Here is a 20,447-nt window from a genome sequence, read left to right on the forward strand (position 1 = left end):
ATACACACTGAGCAGGTAGCTACCACACATGATGAGATACACACTGAGCAGGTAGCTACCACACATGATGAGATACACACTGAGCAGGTAGCTACCACACATGATGAGATACACACTGAGCAGGTAGCTACCACACATGATGAGATACACACTGAGCAGGTAGCTACCACATTACAGACTGTAGGTTTTAGGCCCATACAAACCCAGGTCTACTCTGCACCAGTACAGACTGTAGGTATTAGGCCCATACAAACCCAGGTCTACTCTGCACCAGTACAGACTGTAGGCTTTAGGCCCATACAAACCCAGGTCTACTCTGCACCAGTACAGCCTGTAGGTATTAGGCCCATACAAACCCAGGTCTACTCTGCACCAGTACAGACTTTAGGCTTTAGGCCCATACAAACCCAGGTCTACTCTGCACCAGTACAGACTTTAGGCTTTAGGCCCATACAAACCCAGGTCTACTCTGCACCAGTACAGCCTGTAGGTATTAGACCCATACAAACCCAGGTCTACTCTGCACCAGTACAGCCTGTAGGTATTAGACCCATACAAACCCAGGTCTACTCTGCACCAGTACAGCCTGTAGGTATTAGGCCCATACAAACCCAGGTCTACTCTGCACCAGTACAGCCTGTAGGTATTAGACCCATACAAACCCAGGTCTACTCTGCACCAGTACAGCCTGTAGGTATTAGGCCCATACAAACCCAGGTCTACTCTGCACCAGTACAGACTGTAGGCTTTAGACCCATACAAACCCAGGTCTACTCTGCACCAGTACAGCCTGTAGGCTTTAGGCCCATACAAACCCAGGTCTACTCTGCACCAGTACAGACTGTAGGTATTAGACCCATACAAACCCAGGTCTACTCTGCACCAGTACAGCCTGTAGGTATTAGGCCCATACAAACCCAGGTCTACTCTGCACCAGTACAGCCTGTAGGTATTAGGCCCATACAAACCCAGGTCTACTCTGCACCAGTACAGCCTGTAGGTATTAGACCCATACAAACCCAGGTCTACTCTGCACCAGTACAGACTGTAGGTATTAGACCCATACAAACCCAGGTCTACTCTGCACCAGTACAGACTGTAGGTATTAGACCCATACAAACCCAGGTCTACTCTGCACCAGTACAGACTTTAGGCTTTAGGCCCATACAAACCCAGGTCTACTCTGCACCAGTACAGACTTTAGGCTTTAGGCCCATACAAACCCAGGTCTACCATTACAACAGAGCCACACTGACATTGGGTTTGGAGTCTCCAACTTGACTCCTGATCCACTCTGACTGTTGTTCTGTCTACAGCAAATCCAGGAGTTTACAGACGTGAACGATGGAGAGAAGGAGGTGATGAAGCTGTGGAACCTTCACGTCATGAAGTCTGGGTACGTACCCCGCATTAACGCCCTGTTTAAAGCATCATCATCAACACGTTGCTGTGTGTCATGAAGTCTGGGTACGTACCCGCATTAACGCCCTGTTTAAAGCATCATCATCAACACGTTGCTGTGTGTCATGAAGTCTGGGTACGCACCCCGCATTAACGCCCTGTTTAAAGCATCATCATCAACATGAAGTCTGGGTACGTACCCCGCATTAACGCCCTGTTTAAAGCATCATCATCAACACGTTGCTGTGTGTCATGAAGTCTGGGTACGTACCCCGCATTAACGCCCTGTTTAAAGCATCATCATCAACATGAAGTCTGGGTACGTACCCCGCATTAACGCCCTGTTTAAAGCAGCATCATCATCAACATGAAGTCTGGGTACGTACCCCGCATTAACGCCCTGTTTAAAGCATCATCATCAACACGTTGCTGTGTGTCATGAAGTCTGGGTACGTACCCCGCATTAACGCCCTGTTTAAAGCATCATCATCAACACGTTGCTGTGTGTCATGAAGTCTGGGTACGTACCCCGCATTAACGCCCTGTTTAAAGCATCATCAACACGTTGCTGTGTGTCATGAAGTCTGGGTACGTACCCCGCATTAACGCCCTGTTTAAAGCATCATCATCAACACGTTGCTGTGTGTCATGAAGTCTGGGTACGTACCCCGCATTAACGCCCTGTTTAAAGCATCATCATCAACACGTTGCTGTGTGTCATGAAGTCTGGGTACGTACCCCGCATTAACGCCCTGTTTAAAGCATCATCATCAACACGTTGCTGTGTGTCATGAAGTCTGGGTACGTACCCCGCATTAACGCCCTGTTTAAAGCATCATCAACACGTTGCTGTGTGTCATGAAGTATGGGTACGTACCCCGCATTAACGCCCTGTTTAAAGCATCATCATCAACATGAAGTCTGGGTACGTACCCCGCATTAACGCCCTGTTTAAAGCATCATCAACACGTTGCTGTGTGTCATGAAGTCTGGGTACGTACCCCGCATTAACGCCCTGTTTAAAGCATCATCATCAACACGTTGCTGTGTGTCATGAAGTCTGGGTACGTACCCCGTATTAACGCCCTGTTTAAAGCATCATCATCAACACGTTGCTGTGTGTCATGAAGTCTGGGTACGTACCCCGCATTAACGCCCTGTTTAAAGCATCATCATCAACATGAAGTCTGGGTACGCACCCCGCATTAACGCCCTGTTTAAAGCATCATCATCAACACGTTGCTGTGTGTCATGAAGTATGGGTACGTACCCCGCATTAACGCCCTGTTTAAAGCATCATCATCAACATGAAGTCTGGGTACGTACCCCGCATTAACGCCCTGGCCTCGTTATACAGCCTGTTTAAAGCATCATCAGGCGTTGCTGTGTGTCATGAAGTCTGGGTACGTACCCCGCATTAACGCCCTGGCCTCGTTATACAGCCTGTTTAAAGCATCATCAGGCGTTGCTGTGTGTCGTTCTCTAGACGTTGCTGTGTGTCGTTCTCTAGGCGTTGCTGTGTGTCGTTCTCTAGACGTTGCTGTGTGTCGTTCTCTAGACGTTGCTGTGTGTCGTTCTCTAGACGTTGCTGTCGTTCTCTAGACGTTGCTGCGTGTCGTTCTCTAGACGTTGCTGCGTGTCGTTCTCTAGACGTTGCTGCGTGTCGTTCTCTAGACGTTGCTGCGTGTCGTTCTCTAGACGTTGCTGCGTGTCGTTCTCTAGACGTTGCTGCGTGTCGTTCTCTAGACGTTGCTGCGTGTCGTTCTCTAGACGTTGCTGCGTGTCGTTCTCTAGACGTTGCTGCGTGTCGTTCTCTAGACGTTGCTGCGTGTCGTTCTCTAGACGTTGCTGCGTTGTTCTCTGCGTTGCTGCGTGTCGTTCTCTAGACGTTGCTGCGTGTCGTTCTCTAGACGTTGCTGCGTGTCGTTCTCTAGACGTTGCTGCGTGTCGTTCTCAGAGACGTTGCTGCGTGTCGTTCTCTAGACGTTGCTTGCTGCGTTGCTGCGTGTTCTCTAGACGTTGCTGCGTGTCGTTCTCTAGACGTTGCTGCGTGTCGTTCTCTAGACGTTGCTGCGTGTCGTTCTCTAGGCGTTGCTGCGTGACGTTCTGCTGCGTGTCGTTCTCTAGACGTTGCTGCGTGGCGTTCTCTAGACGTTGCTGCGTGTCGTTCTCTGAGACGTTGCTGCGTGTCGTTCTCTAGACGCGTTGCTGCGTGTCGTTCTCTAGACGTTGCTGCGTGTCGTTCTCTAGACGTTGCTGCGTGTCGTTCTCTAGACGTTGCTGCGTGTCGTTCTCTAGACGTTGCTGCGTGTCGTTCTCTAGACGTTGCGTTGCTGCGTGTCGTTCTCTAGACGTTGCTGCGTGTCGTTCTCTTCGTTCTCTAGACGTTGCTGCGTGTCTAGACGTTGCTGTGTGTCGTTCTCTAGACGTTGCTGCGTGTCGTTCTCTAGACGTTGCTGCGTGTCGTTCTCTAGACGTTGCTGCGTGTCGTTCTCTAGAAGACGTTGCTGTGGTCTTGGCCTGTGCACTTGAGCCAACAGCTGGCACATACAGTGTGGGGTTAGCCGACATGATGAGATTATTATGGATAAGGGCTAGATTAGTTGTTAGGGGGGTCAAATGACCCTGGATATTTATTGCGAAGGAGCATCAAGTAGGCAAGTTCATCACCGTGCACTTTCACCTCCCTGTGAAGTTCATCACTTATTAAGTCTGTAGTTTAATAAACTGTGAATCATAGTGGGAGGACCACACACCATATCGTCGCATGACTCCAAGTTTACTTCCATATGATGGTTGGATGGAAACCTGCTTAATGACATCTATTTCTCACTCATTTACAGTTTAAAACAACAGAATCTCTATTATTTGTATTTTTTATTTTACTAGGCAAGTCAGTTAAGAACAAATTCTTATTTTCAATGACTGCCTAGGAACAGTGGGTTAACTGCCTTACATTTAAGTCATTTAGCAGACGCTCTTATCCAGAGCGACTTACAAATGAATGCTGCCCCTTATTCAGGGGCAGAACTACAGATTTTTACCTTGTCGGCTCGGGGATTCAATCTAGCAACCTTTCGGTTACTGGCCCAACGCTCTAACCACTAGGCTACCTGCTCTAACCACTAGGCTACCTGCTGCCCCAAATGAATTCTTATTAACCAGGCGCTCTCGACTAGAGGCTCCATAGTGTCTGTGGCGCAGGCTGAACGTTTGATGTCCCTACTCTAATCCCCCTCTCTTTCTCTCCCCCACTCTCTCTCTCTCCCCTCCTCTCTCTCTCTCTCCCCTCCCCTCTCTCTCTCTCTCTCCCTCCTCTCTCTCTCTCTCCCCTCCTCTCTCTCTCTCTCTCCCCTCCACTCTCTCTCTCCCCCTCCACTCTCTCTCTCCCCCTCCTCTCTCTCTCTCTCTCCCCCTCCTCTCTCTCTCTCTCTCCCCCTCCTCTCTCTCTCTCTCTCTCCCCCTCCTCTCTCTCTCTCTCTCCCCCTCCTCTCTCTCTCTCTCTCTCCCCCTCCTCTCTCTCTCTCTCTCTCCCCCCCCTCTCTCTCTCTCTCTCCCCCTCCTCTCTCTCTCTCCCCCCCCTCTCTCTCTCTCCCCCTCCTCTCTCTCTCTCCCCCTCCTCTCTCTCTCTCTCTCCCCCTCCTCTCTCTCTCTCTCTCCCCCTCCTCTCTCTCTCTCTCTCCCCCTCCTCTCTCTCTCTCTCCCCCTCCTCTCTCTCTCTCTCCCCCCCTCCTCTCTCTCTCTCTCCCCCTCCTCTCTCTCTCTCTCCCCCTCCTCTCTCTCTCTCTCCCCCCTCTCTCTCTCTCTCTCCCCCCCTCCTCTCTCTCTCTCTCCCCCTCCGCTCTCTCTCTCTCCCCCCTCCGCTCTCTCTCTCTCCCTCCGCTCTCTCTCCCTCCTCTCTCTCTCTCTCCCTCCTCTCTCTCTCTCCCTCCTCTCTCTCTCTCCCCCTCCCCTCTCTCTCTCCTCCCGCTCTTTCTCTCCCCCCTCCTCTCTCCCCCTCCGCTCTCTCTCTCTCTCTCCCTCCTCTCTCTCTCTCTCCCTCCTCTCTCTCTCTCCCCCTCCCTCTCTCTCTCCCCCTCCCTCTCTCTCTCCCCCTCCCTCTCTCTCTCCCCCTCCCCTCTCTCTCTCCCCCCCACTCTTTCTCTCCCCCTCCCCTCTCTCTCCCCCTCCCCTCTCTCTCTGCCCCCACTCTCTCTCCCTCCCCTCTCTCTCTTCCCCCCCCACACTCTCTCTCTCCCCCTCTCTCTCTCCCCCTCTCTCTCTCCCCCACACTCTCTCTCTCCCCCACACTCTCTCTCTCCCCCACACTCTCTCTCCCCCCCACTCTCTCTCTCTCTCCCCCCACACTCTCTCTCTCCCCCCCCACACTCTCTCTCCCCCACACTCTCTCTCTCCCCCACACTCTCTCTCTCCCCCACACTCTCTCCCCCCCACACTCTCCCCCCCCCACTCTCTCTCTCCCCCCACACTCTCTCTCTGCCCCCACTCTCTCTCCCTCTGCCCCCACTCTCTCTTCCTCCCCTCTCTCTCTCCCCCCCACTCTCTCTCCCTCCCCTCTCTCTCTCCCCCCACACTCTCTCTCTGCCCCTCAGCTACATAGCAGACAACCAGATGAACGGAGCCTGTCTGGCGTTTGTGGAAGGTTGCGGTGCGTACATTGCCAGGAAGAACCTCTGTAGGAACTTCCTGTTACACCTGGTCAGCATGCATGACTTTAAACTGGTTACCACGGCAACCATCAACCAGGCCATGACACGCCTCCGACACATCCAGCAGACCCAGCGGCAGGAAGGAGGAGAGTGTTGGGTGACAGCGCTGGAGTCTCCGTCTGAGCTGCAACCCGACTATGCCACATGTAATGACGACCACACGGATGGTAAGAGTAACCATGGTAATGGCCGCACGAACGGAAACGGCGATGGCGACGAAGCTGGTAGTTCTGTTGCTGTGGAAACGTCCAGGCCGAGCAAGAGGCATAAGTTGTGAGGTACCCTCCGGCCCTCTCCTGGAGGAGTGATGAGTATCTAAAATGATGCCCGGTGATTGGCTGAGTGGAGGGTGAAAGAGGGTGTGTTGGTGTTGGTGGTGATTGGAGGGAATAATAAGAGAGACTCATGATGACATCATACCAAACAAGCACTGGGTGTTGGGTTTACCGTATAGAGGTGGTGGGCCAGAATCATTTAAGTCCATTTGGACACACACACACACACACACACACACAGTCCCACTGGTTATAGCAGGGAAACCTTGGTCTAGTTTTTCCCCATGTCTGGTTATTCAGTCTTGCTTTGATGTCATTAGACTGACGTTACAGTGACCATGAGGTCTGTCAACGCATCACTTTAGCAATAACTTAGTCCCAACTGGCACCATATTCCTTTATACTAGTGTGCACTACTTTTTACCAGGCCCTGCTATAGACTAGGGGGTGTACTTGTACATCAAGCTGTCTGCTGTAGACTAGGGGGTGTACTTGTACATCAAGCTGTCTGCTGTAGACTAGGGGATGTACTTGTACATCAAGCTGTCTGCTATAGACTAGCATTCTGTCCAGGAGGTGTACTTGTACATCAAGCTGTCTGCTATAGACTAGCATTCTGTCCAGGAGGTGTACTTGTACATCAAGCTGTCTGCTATAGATTAGGGGATGTACTTGTACATCAAGCTGTCTGCTATAGATTAGCATTCTGTCCAGGAGGTGTACTTGTACATCAAGCTGTCTGCTATAGATTAGCATTCTGTCCAGGGGTGTACTTGTATATCAAGCTGTCTGCTATAGACTAGGGGATGTACTTGTACATCAAGCTGTCTGCTATAGACTAGCATTCTGTCCAGGGGATGTACTTGTACATCAAGCTGTCTGCTATAGATTAGCATTCTGTCCAGGGGGTGTACTTGTACATCAAGCTGTCTGCTATATATTAGCATTCTGTCCAGGAGGTGTACTTGTACATCAAGCTGTCTGCTATAGATTAGCATTCTGTCCAGGAGGTGTACTTGTACATCAATCTGTTTGCTATAGACTATGGGATGTACTTGTACATCAAGCTGTCTGCTATAGATTAGCATTCTGTCCAGGAGGTGTACTTGTACATCAAGCTGTCTGCTGTAGACTAGGGGATGTACTTGTACATCAAGCTGTCTGCTATAGATTAGCATTCTGTCCAGGAGGTGTACTTGTACATCAAGCTGTCTGCTATAGATTAGCATTCTGTCCAGGAGGTGTACTTGTACATCAAGCTGTCTGCTATAGATTAGCATTCTGTCCAGGAGGTGTACTTGTACATCAAGCTGTCTGCTATAGACTAGCATTCTGTCCAGGAGTGGTACTTGTACATCAAGCTGTCTGCTATAGACTAGCATTCTGTCCAGGAGGTGTACTTGTACATCAAGCTGTCTGCTATAGACTAGCATTCTGTCCAGGAGGTGTACTTGTACATCAAGCTGCCTGCTATAGACTAGCATTCTGTCCAGGAGTGGTACTTGTACATCAAGCTGCCTCACTACAGAAGCAGGAGGTGGGCTCCTGCCCTCTGGGCCGTTCTGGCTGTTACAAAGCTTTAACACTCTAGGCCGAGGCCCATAGGGTCCTATATAGATCAGTGGTTCCCAAACTGTTTCACTCAGGTCCCTCTTCCAGCATTGGGGAACATCCATGTCTATGGGCACAAGCACTGTTCATGACACAAACGGTTCACACCCCTAAAATGTTGCAGATTTTAAAGCTTATTTCCTTGGGCGTCTGTTTGAGACAGACTTGGGCGTCTGTGCACTAGATAGGAAATAAGGTGCCATTTGGGATATTTGCTTTGGGACAAACTCGTTTAAAAAAAATATATATATATATATTAATTATAGAGACGGACCGAAAAGACTTGGGTCGTCTTCACTTGGGATGGACTACGTGAACAATATAAATGTTTGTTTTCGTTTTTCTTTTGCTAAACGTTTTTGCTACAGTGTGCACTAATGAATACAACCCTGATGACGGACAGACTCTGCTGTATTGTATTGTTATTAAGGGGAATGGTTGGTTGTAATGATGATGCATTCTGAATGTTAACATTTGATTGTTATGTTTATTACTATGGGGGCCATTTGAGGCTAAACTTGAGGGACGGTACACTGGTCTGAAGTCCAGCTCTTGGAAACAGTGTTGTTGGACTAGAATGTGTCTGGCTCAGGGTAGAAACATCCCTTTGCCCCCCCCCATCCTAAACTAAATGTGTATTGCTGTCAGACCTCTGTTACTATTTGGAGTCTTTAATGTTTGCTCTAGCCTGCCTGGAGTGCTAGATGGGAGGAGTTGCAGTTTTGGGACTCGTCTTTAGGTCCATTCAAGCCAGGCAAGCTCAATCAAACACAGATCGAGTATTTGAACTCAGGTCTGATTAGCACTCAAGTCAGTCAGGAGCCAATGGTGCTACTAGACAGATGATTCAGGCCCTCAGTGAGCACAGATCGCAGTCATCTGTAACCTTTTTGAGGTCGTCAGGTCATTAGGTCAAGGTTCAGTTACACTGTATGACCACATTCATCATCAAGCTGAAACCGTGCAGCACCCGCATCCACTCACTGCTTTTGGGTAGTGTCCCGAATGGCTCCCTATATAGTATACTACTTTTGACCAGGGTCCACAGGGTAGTGCACTACTTATAGGGAATGAGTTGGGATGCACTCTTACTATGTTGGAGTAATTTGGTATATATATATATATATATATAGTGTACCATAGGGCCCTGGTCAAAAGTAGCATGGACCACAGGAGGTTGGTGGCAGCGTTAATTTGGGAGGACGGGCCCTGGTCAAAAGTAGCATGGACCACAGGAGGTTGGTGGCAGCGTTAATTGGGGAGGACGGGCCCTGGTCAAAAGTAGCATGGACCACAGGAGGTTGGTGGCAGCTTTAATTGGGGAGGACGGGCCCTGGTCAAAAGTAGCATGGACCACAGGAGGTTGGTGGCAGCTTTAATTGGGGAGGACGGGCCCTGGTCAAAAGTAGTAGGGACCACAGGAGGTTGGTGGCAGCTTTAATTGGGGAGGACGGGCCCTGGTCAAAAGTAGCATGGACCACAGGAGGTTGGTGGCAGCTTTAATTGGGGAGGACGGGCCCTGGTCAAAAGTAGCATGGACCACAGGAGGTTGGTGGCAGCGTTAATTGGGGAGGACGGGCCCTGGTCAAAAGTAGCATGGACCACAGGAGGTCGGTGGCAGCTTTAATTGGGGAGGACGGGCCCTGGTCAAAAGTAGCATGGACCACAGGAGGTTGGTGGCAGCGTTAATTGGGGAGGACGGGCCCTGGTCAAAAGTAGCATGGACCACAGGAGGTTGGTGGCAGCGTTAATTGGGGAGGACGGGCCCTGGTCAAAAGTAGTAGGGACCACAGGAGGTCGGTGGCAGCGTTAATTGGGGAGGACGGGCCCTGGTCAAAAGTAGTAGGGACCACAGGAGGTTGGTGGCAGCGTTAATTGGGGAGGACGGGCTCGTGGTAATGGCTGGAGCGGAATGGTATCTAAACATGTGATTTCCATGTGTTTGATGCCATTATGAGCCGTCCTCCCCTCAGCAGCCTCCACTGGTATGGGCCCTGGTCAACAGGAGTGCACTATATAGGAAACAGGGTCTCATTGCTTCTCCAGTGTTGGGGTGGATCTTTTCAGGTGTGAACTTGAATTTGCAATCAATCAGGACCCAAACAAAGGAAGCTGTTCCTACGTTCTGTAGCTGTGTGCAGTATGTTGACTAGGGTCATGTTCATTTGGCACAAAACGTTAGAAAGCACTCAAAAACGAGGGAGTTGGAGGTACTCTCTGTACTAATCCAATAAAACACTTATCTTCTGTTGCAAAACGTTTTGCTACAGTGCGCCTCAATGAACATGACCGAGGTTTGTGTATGTATATATATATATATATGTCACTTCAGGAAAAAGGAGCAACATTTTGCTCTAGCGAACCCAGATAAGACTTTTGTACACCAACATCCTAAAACCAGCTGGACGTTGGAATTGAGTAATAAAGGAGTCATAGAAAATGTTTTCTATTTAAAAGAATAAAGATGTTTTGTACTATTACCATTAACGTCTCATGGTTTTAATTCTCATGGATACGGTTCTAACACTACTGGTCACGTTCTAACACTACTGGTCACGTTCTCATGGATACGGTTCTAACACTACTGGTCACGTTACTGTCTCATGGATACGGTTCTAACACTACTGGTCACGTTCTCATGGATACGGTTCTAACACTACTGGTCACGTTCTCATGGATACGGTTCTAACACTACCGGTCACGTTCTCATGGATACGGTTCTAACACTACTGGTCACGTTCTCATGGATACGGTTCTAACACTACCGGTCACGTTCTCATGGATACGGTTCTAACACTACTGGTCACGTTACTGTAACTATCTCATGGATACGGTTCTAACACTACTGGTCACGTTCTCATGGATACGGTTCTAACACTACTGGTCACGTTCTCATGGATACGGTTCTAACACTACTGGTCACGTTCTCATGGATACGGTTCTAACACTACTGGTCACGTTCTCATGGATACGGTTCTAACACTACTGGTCACGTTCTCATGGATACGGTTCTAACACTACTGGTCACGTTCTCATGGATACGGTTCTAACACTACTGGTCACGTTCTCATGGATAAGGTTCTAACACTACTGGTCACGTTCTCATGGATACGGTTCTAACACTACTGGTCACGTTCTCATGGATAAGGTTCTAACACTACTGGTCACGTTCTCATGGATACGGTTCTAACACTACTGGTCACGTTCTCATGGATACGGTTCTAACACTACTGGTCACGTTCTCATGGATACGGTTCTAACACTACTGGTCACGTTCTAACACTACTGGTCACGTTCTCATGGATACGGTTCTAACACTACTGGTCACGTTACTGTCTCATGGATAAGGGTCTAACACTACTGGTCACGTTACTGTAACTATCTCATGGATACGGTTCTAACACTACTGGTCACGTTCTCATGGATACGGTTCTAACACTACTGGTCACGTTACTGTCTCATGGATACGTTCTAACACTACTGGTCACGTTACTGTAACTATCTCATGGATACGGTTCTAACACTACTGGTCACGTTACTGTAACTATCTCATGGATACGGTTCTAACACTACTGGTCACGTTACTGTCTCATGGATACGGTTCTAACACTACTGGTCACGTTACTGTCTCATGGATACGGTTCTAACACTACTGGTCACGTTACTGTCTCATGGATACGGTTCTAACACTACTGGTCACGTTCTCATGGATACGGTTCTAACATTACTGGTCACGTTCTCATGGATACGGTAACACTACTGGTCACGTTCTCATGGATACGGTTCTAACACTACTGGTCACGTTCTCACGGATACGGTTCTAACACTACTGGTCACGTTCTCACAGATACGGTTCTAACACTACTGGTCACGTTCTCATGGATACGGTTCTAACATTACTGGTCACGTTCTCATGGATACGGTAACACTACTGGTCACGTTCTCATGGATACGGTTCTAACACTACTGGTCACGTTCTCATGGATAAGGTTCTAACACTACTGGTCACGTTCTCACAGATACGGTTCTAACACTACTGGTCACGTTCTCACAGATACGGTTCTAACACTACTGGTCACGTTCTCACAGATACGGTTCTAACACTACTGGTCACGTTCTCACAGATACGGTTCTAACACTACAACTATCTCATTCACATGTTAGGATGGGGGATCGACCTTCAGCGAGCCCGAGAATAGAACTTTTCAGACTGGGCCAGTAGCAATGTGCCCAACAAGCCCGTCAGACCAGCCAAATGTTGTATTTCCAACCATGACACGGGCCGGAACATTTTAGACCCCGTTGTTACCCTGGCTAATAGAAATGATCTGCTAGCCTGTCTGACCCAACATCCTGACTTCTGTCCATCTCTTGGTGTAGCTCCAATTTTGGATTGTTTCATATTTCAGACACACAAAAAAAAAAATAACCAAAAATAGATGACTAAGCAATTTATTGGATGTTTCTGGGCCATTTGTTCTGTACTGAAGGAAGACAAACACATGTCAATAATAAGCAGGACTGGGGGTCAATGCCATTTTAGGAAGTCGACTCACATTCCACTTTAAAGGCAATTTGGAATTTCAGTTAAACACCCGAATTGAAATGGAACTGAGCCCCAACCCTGATTTTACAAGTCACAGTCAGCATTCCAAATGGCACCCTATCTGATGCACTTCTTTTGACCGGCCCTATGGATCCGGGTCAAAAAGTAGTGCACTAGATAGGGGATAGGGTGCTATTTGGGACTCGTACACACAGTTAAAGGAATCGGAGACGGATGTTTGCATGAAGAGGGTGGTGGATGACAAGACAGCTGAGTACGACCCCACTAATGACAGACAGCTGAGGACGACCCCTCCTATAACAGGTGGCCTGGTTCCATTTCCAACCCCACAACCCTACCGCCATTGGCAGCCTTTCACTGATATCAGATGATTTGGACATGGAGCAACACTGCCACAGAGTAACTATACAGCTATGTACTGTATCCAAGCTATAGCTTTTATCTCGCACTGTCTTACAGTATGTATGACCACTGTTAACCTGTTTAAATGTGAAACTGTCACACTCCCGAGTGGCGCAGCGGTCTGAGGCGCTGTATTGCAGTGCTAGAGGCGTCACTACAGACCCTGGTTCGTTTCCAGGCTGTCACACAACCGGGCATGATCGGGAGTCCCATAGGGTTTGGCCCAGCATCGTCCGGGTTAGGAGAGGGGGGTAGGCAGTCATTGTGTAAGTTGCTCTGGATAAGAGCGTCTGCTAAATGACTTAAATGTAAATGTAAATTTAGTTCTTTCCTGACTTGCCTTGTTAAATACAGGTTCATTTAAATTTGAACCATCGAACTCAACAGTCAGTCTGCTGAAGAGCGCTCTGTAACCACAGCAACCATACCATCTCTGCAGAACCACAGGAAGCAACCCAAAACGGCCCCCCTAGTCCCTATAGTGATCTAGAGGAAATGGGATGCCGTTTTAAAATATAAATTCACCTCTCCAAGTTCCCCCCAAAATTCACAAGAAAGTACATCAATGTCTACAAGTGAAGTTACATTACATGGTTGTGAATACTGTTGGCAAAAAAAAAAATGTTTTTAAAAAGCACATTAAGAGCATGAAATCTGATCTGAATCTGATTCAGAACACATACACATTAGAGAATCTGAACTTTGTACACCGCATGAGTTCTGCTCACACTAGAGAACTGAAAACGGGTCGACAGGGAGAAGAGAGACCGACGAAGAAGAGGTTACGATCTCTGGAGTGAGTTGTTTTACACAGTGATGGTGTTTTATTCTGTGGTAAACCAGACCAGCATGCTTTGCAGCTCAAGTGTTTGATGAAAGGTAACGTCTCGCTCTCTGATCACTTCTCTGAGCGAGTCCACCCCCTTATTATTCTCACATTCATAAGTTTAAAAAAACACCATTTTAGGACGTTTGGAGATAATGTGCATCTGAAATTGGGCACAGGAATGGCACCCTATTCCCTACATAGTCCACTACTTTTGACCAAGGCCCATAAGCACTATGTAGGGAACAGGGTGCCATTTCATGCACAGCCTGAGTGTGTCTTGAAAAGGAATAATGATTGGTCAGTTCTGGTACACCAGTCTGTATCAGATGGCAGGATATCTTATCAGACAGGTCAGAAAGGGCTTTGTGTACATTGTCCATCCAGGTGCCCAAGAGGAGAAAGCTGAGATTCTCTGATACCGGAGCAGACGCCTCTCAGCCAATCACCAGTCATACCTGGAGGAAGCACAGATCGCTGCCTCAGATGAAACCTTTCCCAGGGTGAAAGGACCAGATGAAACCTTTCTCAGGGTGAAAGGACCAGAGGAAACCTTTCCCAGGGTGAAAGGACCAGAGGAAACCTTTCCCAGGGTGAAAGGACCAGATGAAACCTTTCCCAGGGTGAAAGGACCAGATGAAACCTTTCCCAGGGTGAAAGGACCAGATGAAACCTTTCCCAGGGTGAAAGGACCAGATGAAACCTTTCCCAGGGTGAAAGGACCAGATGAAACCTTTCCCAGGGTGAAAGGACCAGAGGAAACCTTTCCCAGGGTGAAAGGACCAGATGAAACCTTTCCCAGGGTGAAAGGACCAGAGGAAACCTTTCCCAGGGTGAAAGGACCAGATGAAACCTTTCCCAGGGCGAAAGGACCAGATGAAACCTTTCCCAGGGTGAAAGGACCAGATGAAACCTTTCCCAGGGCGAAAGGACCAGATGAAACCTTTCCCAGGGTGAAAGGACCAGATGAAACCTTTCCCAGGGCGAAAGGACCAGATGAAACCTTTCCCAGGGCGAAAGGACCAGATGAAACCTTTCCCAGGGCGAAAGGACCAGATGAAACCTTTCCCAGGGCGAAAGGACCAGATGAAACCTTTCCCAGGGCGAAAGGACCAGATGAAACCTTTCCCAGGGCGAAAGGACCAGAGGAAACCTTTCCCAGGGCGAAAGGACCAGATGAAACCTTTCCCAGGGCGAAAGGACCAGATGAAACCTTTCCCAGGGCGAAAGGACCAGATGAAACCTTTCCCAGGGCGAAAGGACCAGATGAAACCTTTCCCAGGGTGAAAGGACCAGATGAAACCTTTCCCAGGGTGAAAGGACCAGATGAAACCTTTCCCAGGGTGAAAGGACCAGATGAAACCTTTCCCAGGGTGAAAGGACCAGATGAAACCTTTCCCAGGGTGAAAGGACCAGAGGAAACCTTTCCCAGGGTGAAAGGACCAGATGAAACCTTTCCCAGGGTGAAAGGACCAGATGAAACCTTTCCCAGGGTGAAAGGACCAGATGAAACCTTTCCCAGGGTGAAAGGACCAGATGAAACCTTTCCCAGGGTGAAAGGACCAGATGAAACCTTTCCCAGGGTGAAAGGACCAGATGAAACCTTTCCCAGGGTGAAAGGACCAGATGAAACCTTTCCCAGGGTGAAAGGACCAGATGAAACCTTTCCCAGGGTGAAAGGACCAGAGGAAACCTTTCCCAGGGTGAAAGGACCAGATGAAACCTTTCCCAGGGCGAAAGGACCAGATGAAACCTTTCCCAGGGCGAAAGGACCAGATGAAACCTTTCCCAGGGCGAAAGGACCAGATGAAACCTTTCCCAGGGCGAAAGGACCAGATGAAACCTTTCCCAGGGTGAAAGGACCAGATGAAACCTTTCCCAGGGTGAAAGGACCAGATGAGTCACAGTGGGTAAAAGAGGGGTACATTTACTGTAAACAAGTTGATTCACATTTAGAAATACCCCAACACTGAACAGTTGCTACAGGGGGTAGAGGCTAAGTGTTGAAGGCAGTGCTATTCAAAGGCAGGATCGCGACCCCCCACTAAACAAACAGTACGAGGCCAGGATCGCGACCCCCACTAAACAAATAGTACGAGGCCAGGATCGCGACCCCCCCCACTAAACAAATAGTACGAGGGCAGGATCGCAACCCCCCCCACTAAACAAATAGTACGAGGCCAGGATCGCGACCGACCCCCCACACTAAACAAATAGTACGAGGCCAGGATCGCGACCCCCCACTAAACAAATAGTACGAGGCCAGGATCGCGACCCCCCACTAAACAAATAGTACGAGGCCAGGATCGCGACCCCCACTAAACAAATAGTACGAGGGCAGGATCGCAACCCCCCCACTAAACAAATAGTACGAGGCCAGGATCGCGACCCCCCACTAAACAAATAGTACGAGGCCAGGATCGCGACCACCCCCCACACTAAACAAATAGTACGAGGCCAGGATCGCGACCCCCCACTAAACAAATAGTACGAGGCCAGGATCGCGACCCCCCACTAAACAAATAGTACGAGGCCAGGATCGCGACCCCCCACTAAACAAATAGTACGAGGGCAGGATCGCAACCCCCCCACTAAACAAATAGTACGAGGCCAGGATCGCGACCCCCCACTAAACAAATAGTACGAGGCCAGGATCATGACCCCCCACTAAACAAATAGTACGAGGGCAGGATCGCGCCCCCCACTAAACAAATAGTACGAGGGCAGGATCGCGACCCCCCACTAAACAAATAGTACGAAGGGAAGGATCGCGACCCCCCACTAAACAAATAGTACGAGTACAGATTACTGTATGAGACAATATACAAACATATTTGAAAAATAAAATTGAATACATTTATTTTGGTTTCTTGTAAATTGAATGAATTAAGGGTTATTCGTGGATGTAAAAATCTAAAATGTACTGTTTTTAAAAATTATTTTTGGGTTGGGTTCATGAGAAATTGCACACAACAAAATAGGGTCCCTGCTAAAAAAAAGTTTGAATAGCACTGGTCTAAGGGGTTGGGTCTAGGGGTTGATTTGGGACAGGACAACTCCAGCAGACAGGACTGTTACCCTGCTTGTCCCTTTGTGTTGACTGACAGGTCTGCTGTCCAATCAGCAGCCTCAGAACACCAGCACCTTCCAACCAGGGTGGGCTAAGGAGCAGCCAAAGAACAGGCAGTCCACCCCCTGGTCCAGCAGCCAATCAAACACCACTTCCCGGTTCCCTGAGCCAATCGTAACCCTCAGCTTGAAGTTGCCTCCGTCGCTAAGGTTGTTGTTGTTGCTAATAGGAAGTAGGTTGACCACTTCCATATCGAAGGTCACAGCAGAGCCGAGGGTGATGGAAGGCAGCTGGTTGGTCATCTCTTTACCGTTGACAAACACTGCTCCTGGAGGGGAGAAGAGAGAGCGAAGAGGGAGAGAGAGAGAGAAAAGAGAGTGGGAGAGAGAGAGAAGAGGGAGAGAGAGAGAAAAGACAGTGGGAGAGAGAGAAAAGACAGTGGGAGAGAGAGAGCGAAGAGGGAGAGAGAGAGCGAAGAGGGAGAGAGAGAGAAGAGGGAGAGAGAGAGAGGGAGAGAGAAAGGAGAGAGAAGAGGGAGAGCGAGAAAGGAGAGAGCGAGAAAGGAGAGAGCGAGAGAAGAGGGAGCGAGAGAAGAGGGAGCGAGAGAAGAGGGAGCGAGAGAAGAGGGAGCGAGAGAAGAGGGAGCGAGAGAAGAGGGAGCGAGAGAAGAGTGGGAGCGAGAGAAGAGTGAGAGCGAGAGAAGAGTGAGAGCGAGAGAAGAGTGAGAGCGAGAGAAGAGTGAGAGCGAGAGAAGAGTGAGAGCGAGAGAAGAGTGAGAGCGAGAGAAGAGTGAGAGCGAGAGAAGAGTGAGAGCGAGAGAAGAGTGAGAGCGAGAGAAGAGTGAGAGCGAGAGAAGAGGGAGAGCGAGAGAAAGAAGAGGGAGAGCGAGAGAAAGAAGAGGGAGAGAGAGAGAAAGGAGAGGGAGAGCGAGAGAAAGGAGAGGGAGAGGGAGAGCGAGAGAGAAGAGGGAGAAGAGGGCGAGAGAGAAGGTGAGAAAAAAATCTTGACGTTTTGCTACCTTTTAACGCTGCTGCTACTCTGCAATTGTACGCTTTACCAAGATAAAAAGTGATTCTGAGCGTACCGTTGGTGGAGATGCAGACGGCCTGGTCCCTCTGCAGAGACTCCGCCTCTCCCTCACACCCCACACACACCCCGATACTGTCCCGCTTGTCCACCTGGCCCGTGGCAGAGATCCTACGCAAGCACACAAAACACACATTAATCACAGCATAACATTACGCTACAGATTGTGATGGAGAGAGAGGGAGTGTGTGTACTGACTTGAAGGTGAGCGTCTGTCCACAGAAGTAGGTCGGAGCGTTGGAGTAGAGAACCCCAGCTTTAGAGGGGGACGAGTCACTCCGCATGGCGATGTTCCTTCTACTGCTGAGGATGTAGCCCTCACTGCCTGGACACCACTCTGGAACACACACACACAGTCAGAGAAACACACACACACACACACACACACACACACACACACGGTCAGAGAAACACACACACACACACGGTCAGAGAAACACACACACACGGTCAGAGAAACACACACACACACACAGTCAGAGAAACACACACACAGTCAGAGAAACACACACACAGTCAGAGAAACACACACACACACACACACACACACACACACAGTCAGAGAAACACACACACACAGTCAGAGAAACACACACAGTCAGAGACACACACACACACACAGTCAGAGACACACACACACACACAGTCAGAGAAACACACACACACACACAGTCAGAGAAACACACACACACACACACACAGTCAGAGAAACACACACACACACACGGTCAGAGAAACACACACACACGGTCAGAGAAACACACACACACGGTCAGAGAAACACACACACACACACAGTCAGAGAAACACACACACACACACAGTCAGAGAAAACACACACACACACAGTCAGAGAACACACACACACACACACACAGTCAGAGAAACACACACACACACGGTCAGAGAAAACACACACACACACGGTCAGAGAAACACACACACACACACACACACAGTCAGAAACACACACACACAGTCAGAGAAACACACACACAAACACACACACGGTCAGAGAAACACACACACGGTCAGAGAAACACACACACACACAGTCAGAGAAACACACACACACACACAGTCAGAGAAACACACACACACACACACACGGTCAGAGAAACACACACACACACACACGGTCAGAGAAAACACACACACACACACACACACGGTCAGAAACACACACACACACACACACACACACACACACACACACACACACACACACACACACACACACACGCGGTCAGAGAAACACACACACACAAACACACACGCGGTCAGAGAAACACACACACACACACACACCACACACACACACACACACACACACAGTCAGAGAAACACACACACACAAACACACACGCGGTCAGAGAAACACACACACACACAAACACACACAGTCAGAGAAACACACACACACACACACACGCGGTCAGAGAAACACACCACCCAGAAGGAGACAGAAACCATGACAACAGTACAACTTCAGTCGAGGCCGACTGCATTTCAACAGGTCTGGCTCCAGGAGACACACCTTCTTACGCCACAGACACTGAGACACAGGAGATGAGACAGGATGGTGCTTTACTGACACCAACAGCACGGGAGGTGAAATTACAAGCTAGGTTGCTAGTGTGTGCTAAGTAGCTAGTGTGTGCTAAGTAGCTAGTGTGTGCTAAGTAGCTAGTGTGTGCTAAGTAGCTAGTGTGTGCTAAGTAGCTAGGGTGTGCTAAGTAGCTAGTGTGTGCTAAGTAGCTAGCTGCACAAGCAACAATGGTTAACATTACACCCTGGTGTGTGTGTTTATCCTGTGGTGTGTGTGTGTGTGTTTATCCTGTGTGTGTGTGTGTGTTTATCCTGTGGTGTGTGTGTGTGTGTGTGTGTGTGTGTGTGTGTGTGTTTATCCTGTGTGTGTGTGTGTTTATCTGTGGTGTGTGTGTGTGTTTATCCTGTGGTGTGTGTTGTGGTGTGTGTGTTTATCCTGTGGTGTGTGTGTGTGTTTATCCTGTGTGTGTGTGTGTGTTTATCCTGTGGTGTGTGTGTGTGTGTGTTTATCCTGTGGTGTGTGTGTGTGTGTGTGTTTATATGTGGTGTGTGTGTGTGTGTGTTTATCCTGTGGTGTGTGTGTGTGTGTGTTTATCCTGTGGTGTGTGTGTGTTTATCCTGTGGTGTGTGTGTGTGTTTATCCTGTGGTGTGTGTGTGTGTGTGTTTTTCCTGTGTGGTTTGTGTGTTTACCCTGTGGTGTGTGTGTGTTTCATGGGTGTGTGAGTGTTTACCCTGTGTGTGTGTGTGAGTGTTTACCCCTGTGGTGTGTGTGTGTGTATACCCTGTGGTGTGTGTGTGTGTTTACCCTGGGGTGTTTGTGTGAGTGTTTACCATGGGGTGTGTGTGTGTTTACCATGGGGTGTGTGTGTGAGTGTTTACCCTGTGGTGTGTGTGTGTGTGAGTTTACCCTGTGGTGTGTGTGTGTGTATACCCTGTGGTGTGTGTGTGTGT

General features: G+C 49.1%; 2 protein-coding genes and 1 long non-coding RNA gene across 88 annotated transcripts in view; 2 read left to right on the plus strand and 1 right to left on the minus strand.

Moving 5' to 3' along the window:
• Positions 1 to 10,476, plus strand: part of LOC127925337 (polycomb protein suz12-A-like) — a 47,750-nt gene extending 37,274 nt beyond the window's left edge. The window contains exons 15-20 of one of the 37 annotated variants that reach the window (XM_052510217.1): positions 1,317 to 1,396; positions 5,994 to 7,102; positions 7,345 to 9,246; positions 9,370 to 9,420; positions 9,545 to 9,606; positions 9,669 to 10,476. In XM_052510217.1, coding sequence (XP_052366177.1) covers positions 1,317 to 1,396; positions 5,994 to 6,387 — 474 coding nt within the window. In that variant the 3' untranslated portion in view covers positions 6,388 to 7,102; positions 7,345 to 9,246; positions 9,370 to 9,420; positions 9,545 to 9,606; positions 9,669 to 10,476. Of the gene's footprint in view, positions 1 to 1,316; positions 1,397 to 5,993; positions 7,103 to 7,344 lie in introns of all 37 variants that reach the window. The other 36 variants (XM_052510195.1, XM_052510196.1, XM_052510201.1 and 33 more) reach the window with 36 other exon arrangements.
• A 291-nt stretch (positions 10,477 to 10,767) lies between these two features.
• On the plus strand, positions 10,768 to 12,105 carry LOC127925341 (uncharacterized). Its single transcript, XR_008120575.1, has 3 exons — positions 10,768 to 11,039; positions 11,145 to 11,249; positions 11,986 to 12,105. It is a non-coding gene; the product is annotated as an uncharacterized LOC127925341 (long non-coding RNA).
• On the minus strand, positions 11,857 to 18,349 carry LOC127925340 (cytokine receptor-like factor 3). 50 transcript variants are annotated; one of them, XR_008120574.1, is made up of 7 exons: positions 15,665 to 15,816; positions 15,365 to 15,544; positions 15,185 to 15,214; positions 14,915 to 14,944; positions 14,345 to 14,464; positions 12,139 to 14,284; positions 11,857 to 11,871 (listed from the first exon to the last, which is right to left on the minus strand). XR_008120574.1 is itself a non-coding variant. In XM_052510231.1 (6 exons), exons 1-6 carry the CDS (start codon positions 15,716 to 15,718, stop codon positions 14,237 to 14,239), a joined length of 942 nt encoding a protein of 313 aa, XP_052366191.1. In that variant the 5' UTR covers positions 15,719 to 15,816; the 3' UTR covers positions 12,433 to 14,236. The 50 variants fall into 50 exon arrangements, 4 of the variants coding, with proteins under 4 accessions (XP_052366191.1, XP_052366190.1, XP_052366189.1 ...); XR_008120547.1 differs by lacking the exon at positions 14,915 to 14,944 and adding exons at positions 14,675 to 14,704; positions 14,735 to 14,764 and having other exon boundaries at positions 14,345 to 14,434; positions 15,065 to 15,544; XR_008120564.1 differs by lacking the exons at positions 14,345 to 14,464; positions 14,915 to 14,944 and adding exons at positions 14,465 to 14,524; positions 14,675 to 14,704; positions 14,735 to 14,764 and having other exon boundaries at positions 15,065 to 15,544.
• Positions 18,350 to 20,447: the final 2,098 nt, after the last annotated feature.

The sequence above is a fragment of the Oncorhynchus keta genome, unplaced genomic scaffold, assembly GCF_023373465.1.
Source record: "Oncorhynchus keta strain PuntledgeMale-10-30-2019 unplaced genomic scaffold, Oket_V2 Un_contig_5434_pilon_pilon, whole genome shotgun sequence".
In the NCBI taxonomy this organism is placed as follows: Eukaryota; Metazoa; Chordata; class Actinopteri; order Salmoniformes; family Salmonidae; genus Oncorhynchus; species Oncorhynchus keta.

Coding starts and splice junctions, on each gene's coding strand:
- LOC127925340 (XM_052510229.1), bottom strand. CDS start 15,718: ATGTACCCCTCTTTTACCCACTGTGACTCATCTGGTCCTTTCACCCTG. Junction 15,575..15,664: donor GTCCTTTCACCCTGGGAAAG/GTTTCATCTGGT, acceptor GCCCTGGGAAAG/GTTTCATCTGGTCCTTTCGC. Junction 14,765..15,064: donor GTCCTTTCACCCTGGGAAAG/GTTTCATCTGGT, acceptor GCCCTGGGAAAG/GTTTCATCTGGTCCTTTCAC.